Here is a 12,725-nt window from a genome sequence, read left to right as displayed (position 1 = left end):
AGAGACAGAGAGAGTGAGTGAGCACTTTTTTGACTCATTTTTATATTATGTTAGGAATGAAGAAGAAAAATGTAAGAATCTGAAAGACAGCTGTTCTCATTATATGGGATCTTCCAATGCCAATGCTCACTGTCTATGGCACTCAGCCTATACTGACTCAAATACTGGAATCTGCACTATTGCGCTACCAGTGCCATTTTCTGCAATATCCAACTGTTGCAGAGATTTTGCCGTCCCCATAACAGCATCATATAACCAGCTCAAAGATTGAATGGGATCATTGCATACAATGACAAGCTAACAGGATAAATCTAGCAAGGAAAGTCTGAATGTTATTGAGGAACACTGAAGAAAATGCATTTTCTGTGCTGTGCTGTATTCAACCAAAATAAGTCTCTCTCCTCAAATGTGTATTCTTCTAGATATTGGAACCCATTTACTGGGAATCCTAGAAAAGAGCTATCAAAGGTTTGTTGGTTTTGCAAAACTGCACTGGGCAGGTTTTTGTTTTGCAGAACACAAGCCAGGGGACCTTTATATTGACCAGTTCAGATTCCTCTTAAGCAACCCCCCCAAATTCTAGAAGTTTGCTGTTATACTACTGGCCTGCCATCTTGTATGATCACAAGTAGCTGATTTTCAAGATTCTGGGCATTGAACACACATCCCATATTAGAAGGTATAAATCTTGTAAAGACTGCTAATCTTCCACAAGCATTACCAGTAGGCTGACCATATGGAAATCCTGGAAATCAGGACATAATCCAGGACACTGTCCTCCTTTCCTCTCCCATGCTCTTACAGGGCAATGGGGGTGGGGCAGCATGCCAGGTACGCAGCGGTGCCTGCCTGCTCAATTCCAAGGTGCTTTTCACTACTCCAACTCCCAGCCAGACTGCACCTCATGACCCTGTGTTTCTGGGATGCTCATTATAATTCTCAACAGCCAACTGGAACCAGCCTCTGAAATCCAGGACTGTCCCAGCTAAAACAGGACATATGGTCACCCTACATAACAGAAACTATGCCCTCAGAATAAATGAAAAAGTAGACCACTTTACTGAGGATCTAACTGTAGCAAACAGAGTTGTAGATTGGGACAAATCTAAACCAACATTTAGGGGAGATGGAGATAAGTAGCTTAGTGTTGAATTAAGGGATGGGCTAATCAACAATTTGATGTTCGTAATTACTCCCATTGGAAAACTTACCATTATGATTGTTTGAATCAGTATAAGGTCATTGCTTTGTTAACTAGGAAATAGCTATTCATTTTGTATGAACAAATTAAACAGCTGGAGTCACTGCTTAAACTGTTAAGCCTTTATCAGGAAAAATATATCTGGTATTTCCTAATTGCTTATTTTCTCGCTCTTCTTTCCTTTTTTTGGAAGCAGGCAACGTAGACTTACACTTTATAAACTAAATTAAAGATGTGTACGCTTGTATAAGCATCTGATGCTTATGAAAACTTATGCATCTCTGATCTAGTTACTCTATAAGGTTCATACCTTCTTCTGCCTGACTTCAAACTAATACAGATAATATTCCTTTTTCTCTCTTCCTGTTTTTTTCTCCCAAACTACTAAAAGCATGACAGTTTTTCTTCTAAATGGAAAATGTCTAGTTTGGGCATTAGCTCTGCTTCACATGTTTAATATTCCATAAATTAAGAAACTGAAATCCATTTAGCTCTTTCGGTAATAACTGAATATTTCTTATCAGCTAGAGTCACCAGCTGGACTTTGTGGTTATAAATCACAGGGCTGATTGTACAGATAATCATTGCTCTATTTAAGAAATATTGTGTGGCTATTCCATAGTAGGGGTATACAGCAACAGGCAAATACTTTCTGACAGCCTGGGAGCACAGTCCTGACACCATCAGCCTCTTGCAAACTGACACACACATTCTTTGTTGATGCTCAGAAAGTAAAAGGCCCCTATGTATGTCCTTTTCCATTTGAAGGAATAACTTCCGAAAATGAGATAATTTAGACCAGTGTTTCACTAAGCATAAGTCATGTTCTATATTGAGGGTGATGTGAAGGACTAAACAGGGTGTGGGAAGGTAAAATAGAAACATCTTACTATGTTAATAATTCTCAAAAAAATCTCAGTTTTTTCTTGGAAAACAAGATTTGTGAATAAACTCTTGAAAAACATGACCCAAATGTACCCAATGGAAAGATGTCCAAGTCTGCAGAAAGCTTGACACTACTTCTGATGCATGAACTGTTATTTCAGTGGTTCTTAGTGTAGATGTCAGTGATAATACATTAAATGTCAACATTGTTTATTAAAGCATGTAAGAAATAAGAGGAAATATAATATGATACAAAGATCCACTCAATCTGCTCTGAATGGTGGCTCATGGCATGTCTTCACAGAGATGCGACTTATTTTTTATGAAAGGATTTTGGTTGTCAAAATTTGGAAAGTGCTGACTCAAGCCATGATATAAATTCCTATGACAAAGTATGGAAGTCTCATTATCTGAGCTGGTTAACATAAAAACACCTGCACATATTAGGACAGGAATTTCTTGTTATAATGGGGAGATTGACAAAATAGGTCTTTTCCCATCTATCTACCTTAGTATGACTTAATTATGGAACAGACATTCTAGATGCTTTCAATCAGACATAATATGCCTGTAGAATACGTTGTGTTTGTTATTATGTGGGAAACCTTTGACAGAAACTTCAGAATCCATATAGTTTAAATAATGTATAATGTATGACAGGCAAAAGGAAAAGGGAATGTACTAGTGTCCCTCTCCTGCAGTGATGCACAGACTTAATTTTATAGCCAGAAGTACTGTAGTCTTCCTCACTGGAACTTCTCACCTACATAAACATAACTATATTGTCCAATATCAAGGGCAATTTCTCATTCCTTATTTCTGATCTCTTAAGCAAATTGTATGTAACCCTTCAGCCAATAAACTTATTGAGAGTGATCAATCATTTTTCAATATCTCATATTTCATGAGACCAAACCATCCATTCTCTTGCATTACTTGACAGTTTTACATTGATTCTTTCCACTGAGTGGCAACTTGTATTGAATGACTTCTGAATTACTTAGATTCTTCGTAATTGGTACTTCGTAAATGAAGATTATTTTTCTCTGTCATGGATTCAAATAAAAATAGTGTGAACTGTTATAATCATTTTATACTGGTTTATGGACCTAAAATTCTTCAGGGCATAACATAAACTGGCATGAATTCCCTATCACTTGCTTTTGTATCTGTGTTATCTGAATGCTGTGTAAAATTCAAATGCCTGTCAACTCCCCACTGCATGTGCATGTAATCAGAGTCACATGTTTGGTTCATCCAGAAAGCATAGAGAATAAAATATGAATCTGAAACTCTTAGTAACTCAGCTAAAAAGATAATAAGCATGGCCAAATCCAGGATTTCATAAAGCAGGTGTAGGAGCAGTGACCCATATGCTGCAGGGGTAGCTGCATCACCCACTTTTGTGCCCTCCACCCCACCCCCTCACATATCAGAGCAGGCATGCCATGGGGGACTTTTCTGAAGTCCTTCAAGCAGGTAAGAACCTTCCTTCCCTCTCCCTCCACCCTGTGCACTGTAGTAGGTTCCCTCTCCTTCTCTGTCCTCCATGGCTGACCTGGGGAAAGCGGGAGGGTCCAGAGCCACACCTGCCCCACTCCAGCCACACAGAGATAGCTAGAAATAACAGTGACACCAGCAGAGGCATGTGCATTCCATTCTCCCATGCCTGCTCCCAAGTTGTGAAGACTGGGTACAAAGGAAGAACCTGCCCTCTGCTGCCACTGTCCCTAAACTCGCATTCAAAATAAGTTATAATGCTAAGATTTGCTAAGATAGTAAGATACCCAGCTTCCTCCACACCTTTTAGAAAACTCCAGCCTCCGTGATAAACTAAATACAGATATATAACAAGAAAGCTACAGTTTAGTTAATGAATTTGCAAAGTACAGATGGATTAAAGTTCCCCCAGCAACCGCCAAGGTACTGTATAAGGTATAATGGGTACTTCCACTAGATCTGACACTCAACTATCCAAGACAGGAGATTTTAGTATACTAGTATTATGGTAGCCTGAAGCTACCATAGTTTCACTTATGTATCGTAGATATTTAAATTAAAGGCATGCTAGAATCTTTTCTAAGCTAGGATATTAGCCTTTTAACGGGTCTATAGATTGTTTTAAAAATTCTCTCTCATCTTGAAATCTTGACAAAATAACCAGTGGGCATCAACATTTATATAAATATCTTGCATAAAACCTAAGCAGACCAAATTCAGATCTGATATAATTAGGCCACTGAAATAAATGAAATTGATTGAACTCTGTAAGCACTAGCCTTACATCAATTCATTCCATTATTCAGTATAAAGTAACTAGCTTTTCTGAGTACTATCTATAAAATACTGTGTTTCAGATGAACAGGTTATAAACTACATAAACGAATAAAAACTACAGTCATAAAGATACTTAAAGTAAATGGCCCTACAATTTAAGAGCAGCTATGTTGTTTCAGCCTCTGCTGGATGCAAGTTTTTTCTTCACTTAGTAAATGCTTTAATATATCCAGTTATTTCCCATCTAAATAGATAAATCTATTGCTTTAAAATACTGTAAGTATAAAATCTACTAAAACATGCACTCCCATAATCAAGAAAATATCGCTATTAAAAAACAAACATAAAATGACAGCAAACAGCAGTCATTAAGGTATAATGGCTATGATTAATACATAGGTTGCTAAATGGTTAGTAATAAGATTAGCCTGTTTCTTTCCTGCCCAATAGATACTTAAAGTAATTGCATCGCTGCAAACTGCATTATCATCACTTCAAGTTCTTTATGATGTCATGAGATAGCGATGCAGACTATGTAATACTCAGCAGTTTTCTTCCTGGTCCTACTTTGTTATTTTCTTTTAGAATCTCTTCTCTGTCAATGCTAGACATTCTGACATTAGCTCCTGTAATCATAGCTCACAAAAATTTCTCTACATCTGCATTAAAGTGAGGTTCATTTGCAGTATTTTTCTTAATTCAGAAATCAAAATAATGATGGCTGATAATATCACCAAAGTGTAAAATATCTGCTTAAAAACAAGCCAGTTGATATTTTTTATCTAGTTGGATCTTATTCACAAATTGATCTGTTGGCAAGAAAATAAGGGAAGTTAAATGGAAATGGAAAAGGTAAACAAAACTGAAAAGCCTAAACTAAGTAGAATCATAGAAAATTAAGGTTGGAAGGGACCTGAGGAGGTTTTCTAGTCTAACCCCCTATTCCATACAAGATGATCCCCTACTAGATCAACCCAGCCAAAACTTTGTCTAGCCAAGTCTTAAAAGCCTCCAAGGAAGGAGACTCCACAGCCTCTCTGGGTAACCTGTTCCAGTGTTTTACTACCCTCGTAGTGAGAGAGTTTTTCCTAACAAAAAATAACTTGCAAGACATTTTTAAAAGCTGAGCAGTCTTTTCTATGATCTTCTATCACTTGCACCAAAATGGTAAGGGCAACTGTATATTTCTGTCTTTGCCATTTATTTCAACTACTTTGCTGAAATTGTGTAACAATAGGAGTCAATGGGATCTTCCTACTGTCTTCTGTACATAATGGGTCAAGACCATAATGAGGAATATGCTCTATTTTAGTTTTAAGAAGATGTAGCCAGTTTAGGAAAAGGGTAGAAAGATGAGGTAGTCACAATTTTTAAAGAATACAGGTTCATTAAAAATGTAAATGAGAAACTTTTCTTCTTTCCTTTTCTCACCACTAACTAAAGTTTTAAGCCAAACTGTTGCTGTTCATGGATAAGTGTACGAGGTAAGAAGGCAAAGAATGGAAGAGAGAGCCCTACATCCACCTTTACCAGTGCTTCTATTGACAAGGTGTGTTGGCATTACCAGTAGTATCAGGCACTTCCAAGTCTTTGCAGTATGGAAAGAATGCAGCCTCATCCAAAGACACTTCTCTTTCATCAAAAAAAGCACTCTCTGCCTCTCTGTACTGATCACTGCTGTTTTGTACAATTTATTATTACATACCCAACCAAGCTGTAGCCAATGAAGCCCCAAAATATCCCTAAATGTTTTGCTTCAAACACTGTTCTGTATTTTGTGAGCCAAGTACACCCTAGTGTACCATGATAAGGCCAAGAAGAGACTAATTTTGTGTTTAAAAAATGATGTCTAGCATCTGTGGCTTCCAAAAATCAAAGTCTTACTTGGAATCTAATAAAATTTGAGCCACAATGCAAATACATATGTGCCCTAGATTGGTTTAAAAAATGGATATTCATGCAGATAGGCCTTTATAAACTGAAGTCACAAATATCATTAAATGAGTGAAAACTAAGTGTTCAAATCTCCTTAAATCAAGTATGGGAAAGTCACTGTTAGAAGTTCAACACAAAATGGAGACTTGCAAAAGTTAAACAGAATAACAGTTATTCACTTCCTAATGACACCTATAATAAGTACACATAAACATTTAATTATAAAAATACATAGAGGTTCTTAGCCCAGCTTTGTATATAAGATACAAAGTTAGATGGTGCACTTCAATATGCACTTTAGATGAAGGTGTCTCTCCAAATATACAAAGCATGTCGTATGTCTTGTTTCTTGAAACAAAAAACATAAAAGAACAGTATGAGTCAAGGTTCTCAATACATATACCATCACTGCAATAGCCAAGGGAAGTCATTTTTAATGCTCTGGAATTGGTGTATAAACATACCATTTTATCTGCTTGCACAGAGAATTATGTATATAACTACTGTAACAAAAGTGTAGGCAAGTACGCATATACTTTTGCAGCAAAGGGAACCTATGAGCTAGGTTTTGTATTCCTTGTGTATTCCAATGGCTTCAACTTTGAGGGCCTAATCTAAAGCCAACTGAAATTAATGGCATATTTTCCTGCAAATTCAGTGATTTCTGGATCAGACTGCGAGGAATGCAAGAGGGGATCCTAAAACTAAACCCACATTTCAATGAAGACTGACTCCCTCTTGCTTTTTAGATATTTGTAGTGAAGCAGCACATCAGATAAATGAAAATGGAGCTGTATAGCCTGTATAATTAAGATTTATAACATTAAAGTTGTATTACTTTTTTGTATTATGACAAGAAGAAAAAATTCTGCATAGTTAACAGCACTTAAATATTAGTCACAAAAACTGTGGCAACAGGTACTTCTTATTATCCTTTTAAAATCATTTACTCTAACATACAGAACATTTCTAAGTTTGTAAGTTAGCCTCAACTCAAAAGAAATGGCTTGTCCTCATGTTGCACTGAATGAAGTCTTAAGAAATGCTAAGTTAAGACCTGATAGGAGTTTGGTGATCTGGGTTTTCATTTCTGAAGATCAGAAATTGAATTTTTGTGATTGTAATTATAATGAGTTTGCCAGTTTAGATTTAGTTCTACCTGACCATTATACACATGAGGACAATATAGTTAAAATAAACAATATTTTTTGATCAGAAGATGCACAGCAGATACAAGAGGTGAATTTCAGACAGAGGAGAAAATTGTACACATTCCATACAATACATCCAACTGTGGTTAGTTCTAACATTCTCATGTTTCTGGGCAAATGAAAACTAATCTTTAAATGCACACTTCCATTCTCTTCCTCTATAGTAAAGAGAGACACAAGTATCACAAAATCTTCAAAATGAACTAAATAAAAAACTTCACGAGATATTATTCTGTTTCGCGATGCACATTACAGACTAGTGAAATAAGATCTAGAGAGATAGAGGAAAAGCTTTTGCTGATTTGAGTTCACTTCATCAGATTGTGTCTTTTCGCAGCATCTGATAAAGTGAACTTAGATTCCCAAAAGCTGCTTCTCTCTCTGTGTATAGAATCATGAGGGTCCAAAGGGATCTCAGGAGGTCATCTAGTCCAACCCCCTGCTCAAAGCAACTGGATCAGCCCTACCAAGGCTCTGTCTACCTGGGTCTTAAATCTTAAACTATAAAGGTGCTCTTGATCTATAACGTACATCTTTACCATGCCTTCTGCCTGACTTCAGCCCAATATTGCCAACTTCCTCTCTCTGCACTTGAAACTCAAACACTGCAGCAGATGAGAGGGGCAAATAAACCTCAAGGAGGAACTGACTACCACTCCTAGTTTATTCCCATAGGTCAAAAGGATGGGGACCCAATCAAAAAAAGAGAATGGAGCAGCTGTAAGCCACAACAAATTGTTTGGGTGCCAGCATTCCTCCAGCTGTAGCCAAGTGCGAACAGTGACTCACCACAGGGGTTGGGGTTAAACTTCCCATTGCCCATCCCATGACCTCTCAGCCTGTCCCACCCTTCCCTAGAGCTGTTGTTAGCTAGGCCAAAGCACAGAAGCATCAAAGGGCAAATGCTCTCTTTGCCCCCTGAAAAAGGGGGGAGGGAGGGCTTTCTTGTTACAAGGTGCTGGGTGGGAATTGCCCCAAGCAGCCAGGTCCTCTTGCTTGGCCATCACCGTGCTTCTTAGCAATGAAGGGTAGAAGGGACCTCAGGAGAGCATCTAGTCTAACCCCGTGCTCCAAGCAGGACCATCCCCAACTGGATCATCCCATTTGTCTAGCTGGGTCTTAAAAACCTCGGAGGATGGAGATGCCACAACCTGTCCAGGCAGCCTGTTCTGGCATTTTCCTAGTGAGAAAGTTTTTCCTAACATCCAACCTAAACTTCCCTTGCTGCACAGTCACAAAGAAAAGGAATCTCCACAGACCATTTAGTCCAGGCCCTGCACCCAAGACAGCTCCATGCCTATCCAAACCATCAAATAAACCCTGCATAAGGCAATGGGGGTAAGCAAGAGCCAGGATGGGTGCCAGGAGCCAGCCAAGGGCACCTCCTCTCCCCAGGAAGAGGAACCGAGTGCCCATCCTGCCCCCAAAATCCCTACTGTGCAGGGAAGGCAGTCTCTTCTCAAGTGCACCGGAGGGCTCAGCCCCACCAGCCCCCTCATGGGACCCCCCAGGAGGGGCTGATCCCCACAGGGAGCTGGAGGAGGGGTCCCCATGAGGGGCTGGGGGATCCCCCTCCAGCTCCCTATAGGGGACCCATGAGGGGCTCTTCCTCAAGGGAAGCTGGAGGGGGGATCCCCCATCCCCCCATGGGGACCCTCCCCCTCCAGCTCCGCATGGGGAGGAGCCCCTCATGGGGTCCCCATGGGGAGCTGGAGGGGGGATTCCCATCCCCCCAGCCCTTCATGGGGACCCTCCTAGCATGCCATGGGGACCCCCTCCAGCTCCCCACGAGCATCCCCTATTATACCATGGGGACCCGCTCCTGCTCCGCATGGGGACTCCCGCAGCCCCTCATGGGGACTCCCCCCGAGCTTCCTGTGAGGACCCCCCTCCAGCCCCTCGTGGAGATCCCCCGAGCTACCCATGGGGACAGCCCTCCAGCCCCTCATGGGCCTCTCCCCTCCAGCCCCCCTAGCATGCCATGGGGACCGCCTCCAGCTCCCTGACGGGGACCCCGCAGCCCCCTGCGCCGCACTCACCGCTGAGCACGCGGAGGCAGAGGCCAGCGGGCGCGCAGAGCAGCGCGGCGCCCAGCACCAGCGGCAGCACCAGCGGTCCCGCGCCCATGGCGGCGGCGCCCCCCTCACAGCAGCGGCGCCGCGCTCTGGCCCGCGCACATGTCCCGGTGCTGCTGGCGGGAGCGGCGAGTCGCTGGCCCGCAGCCCCGTCCCGTCCCGTCCCGTCCCGTCCCGTCCAACCCCGCCGCGCCGCGCCTCGGCTCGGCTCCACTCTGCCTCGGAGGGGCTGCGGCGGCGACGGCTGCTTATATAGCCAGCCCGGGCGGCTGTGCTCGCCCAGGAGCAGCCCCAGCCTATCGCTTCGTGCTGGCGCGGCGCGCAGCCCCCTCCCCCTCGCACCCCTGCCTCTCCGCAGCTCCTTCCCTGCGCCAGCCGCCCTCCAGCCCTGCCGCCGCGTGAGGCAGCTGTGGAGGGGCGCCCCACCCCCCCTCACAGACACAGCATCCCCTAACTGGGGCTTCACACCCTCGGGTGCTTTCCTGTGTGAGGATGCCTCCAGCATTGCAACAGGCTTGCAACCTATTTGGGGGCTGGGGGTAGATATTAAGAAAGACTTTGTCGCTAGGAGGGTAGTAAAGCACCGGAAGAGGCTCCCAAGTGAGGCAGTGGAGGTAGGCCAAGCCTTGGCTGGGGTGATCTACTTGGCATGGTCCTGCTTGGAGCAGGGATTGGATTACCCCAGTGGTTTTCAACGTTTTTTGTACCAGGACCCATTTGTAAACATGGACGGCCAGTCCCGACCCAGTGCCCCTCACTCCCAACCGACTGCCCCAAATATCCAACCCTCTAGTGTGTGGGACAGCAGGGAGGGTCCAAGCAGCCATGGAAAAGCCAGCTTCCCATGCTGTTTTCCTTTAAAAGAGAATCCATTTGTAACACTTGTTCTTGACCCTTTCATATATTCCTGCAACCCACTTTTGGGTTCTGACCCACGGGTTGAGAAATACTGGACTAGGCCTCCTGAGGTCCCTTCCAACCCTCTATGACTTTAAGATGGGGGAACAGGCTACAGGGATTCTCTAGTGTGGCAGGGTGAGCTTTCTGTTTTCTTCCTAAGTAAAGATGCTCCCCAGTCTGCATTCACGTGGAGCTGTCCCTAGGAGCACTCTCCACGGTGCTACAAGCCCCCCATGCTACACAACCCTCTAGATTTAAAGAGTGGCTTCAGATGGCAGGGGTTTCAGCCAGGCCATTCTCCAAGCACCAGCTTCCGTCAGCCGACACACTTTATCCCCATGGAAAATATCCAGGAGGAACAAGTTCATGCTACCAGATTGGACACCAGGCATGTCCAAAGTCTAGGCACTTTTAGACTTATTTCTAGGAAGACCTGTGCTCCTGGGAATCTGATCTTGCACTGTTCTTATCAATGATTATTGCTACTGTCTTCTTCCTGTGCAGGATCAGCCTGTGGTTTTCATCTCTATTAAAGGCTATACGTTTCCTCATAAGTTTTTTTACAAAAATTAAGGTAAATGTATCTTTCCCACATACTTCTTTTTAAGCACACTTCTCTCCCTCTCTCTCTCTCTCTCTCTCTCTCTCTCTCTCTTTCCCCTCCCCCCCATGGAAGGTTATAATAGCCAATCAAAGCTACAGTGTACGTGCCTGCATATATATATGTATGCATATATATGTAAATATACATGTGTCTATATATATATATATATATATATATATATAGACACACATATATACATATATATACACACATATGTATATGTGTGTGTGTATATATGTATATCTATGTGTGTGTGTGTATGAATGTGTGTATATATGTATATTTATATGCATGTGTGGGCCTTGTTACACCTTACACTGTAAGCTGTACAGATGTTGATGATAGTACTAGGTCAAGTTTGGAGTAGTCAGACTTCAGGGCAGCAGAGGCTTGGAGGACTGAAAGATAAGAATCCCCTCCTCCACGCCCCCTTTCAGCTTTTCCCCTGCCCCCTGTCTCTTGGCTCCCCCCAGGCATTTCTTACTTGTGGCTACCTCTGCTGTTGGTCCCAGAAGAGCAGGAGCGAAGGGTCAAGCTGCCTGCCCTACCACCACTGGCCCCGAGGGCAGCAGCTAGGCAAGCAGTTTACCCCGCCCTTGCCTGGTCCATGGAACAGATGGCACTGGCAGCCATAAGTAAGCAGGGGTGGGGTGGCCAGGAGTGAGTGGGGACCAAGAATGCTGGGGAGGGAGGGCAGTGGTCCCAATCCTGTCCAGCAGGGGAGAGGGAAGGGTGGGGTGTTTACACTAAAATGTAGTTTAAAGTGGCTGTACCTTTATATAACAGGAATGGTAGAATGGATCAGAGATAATCTTCCCCTGGAGTGGTGTAACTTTGAACCGCTGAATGAGTGCTTAAAACCAGTTTCAGGTGTTAATGTGCAAACAGTTCAGGGGTTAAGAGCTTCAGGCACTGCCAAAAATCACTATGTAACAATGCCGTGTGTGTGTGTGTGTTTATATATATATATATATATATATATATAAACACATACACTATTATTTTACAATATACACACACAGTTTAAAGAAATGTCACAAATTCTTTGTTTTTTGGAATAATGTTCTCTGAGTGACATGACTGCTGTGTTTGCTCGTGGCATCTTAAACAATATTTTTGTTCTCCTTAAAATGATATGCTATTTTATATATTTGTAAGTGGTCTATTATTTTATAACGAAAGAACATTATAGATCACTATGTTTTATCAATATTGTCTATGGAAGTTTTTTGAGGATGTGCCAGCCATCCTTTTAAAAAAAAAAAGGGGGGAATTCTGGGTATTGGCTACATGACACATTTTAACTCATTTTTTCCTATACTGGTTACATCCAATTTTATGGATAGTAAGTCGCAGATTAAAATGGCTTTTCAAAAATTTGATGGATTTCCTAGCTACTTTAGAGATATTACACTAGCTTCTTACTGAAAAATGCTGTGTTAGGCTGTAAGTTGTAATGGAAAATTATTTGAAATACTGTAGTAGTAGTATGCTCCCTAACTTCTCATTCATTAGTGGTGGAGTTCTTTGTGTATTTGAATTATGTGGGCTTTTTTACATGTGTATCTCAAGTTACAGATCAATCGTTAATCCTTTCTTGGTTTATAGTCAAGATGTGCATTCCACAGAGTATCACA

The 12,725-nt window shown here is 42.2% G+C and overlaps 1 protein-coding gene across 3 annotated transcripts in view; it reads right to left on the bottom strand.

The window, feature by feature from the left end:
* CHODL (chondrolectin) overlaps nt 1–9,825 on the bottom strand; it is a 47,854-nt gene extending 38,029 nt beyond the window's left edge. For 2 of the 3 annotated variants that reach the window (XM_090060196.1, XM_090060205.1), the window contains exon 1: nt 9,549–9,825. In XM_090060196.1, coding sequence (XP_089916322.1) covers nt 9,549–9,636 — 88 coding nt within the window. In that variant the 5' untranslated portion in view covers nt 9,637–9,825. The remainder of the gene's footprint in view (nt 1–9,548) is intronic. The other variant, XM_090060189.1, reaches the window with a different exon arrangement.
* Nucleotides 9,826–12,725: the final 2,900 nt, after the last annotated feature.

The sequence above is a fragment of the Crocodylus siamensis genome, chromosome 1, assembly GCF_052110815.1.
Source record: "Crocodylus siamensis isolate JL-2025a chromosome 1, ASM5211081v1, whole genome shotgun sequence".
In the NCBI taxonomy this organism is placed as follows: Eukaryota; Metazoa; Chordata; order Crocodylia; family Crocodylidae; genus Crocodylus; species Crocodylus siamensis.
This window is presented reverse-complemented; position numbering and strand designations above follow the sequence as displayed.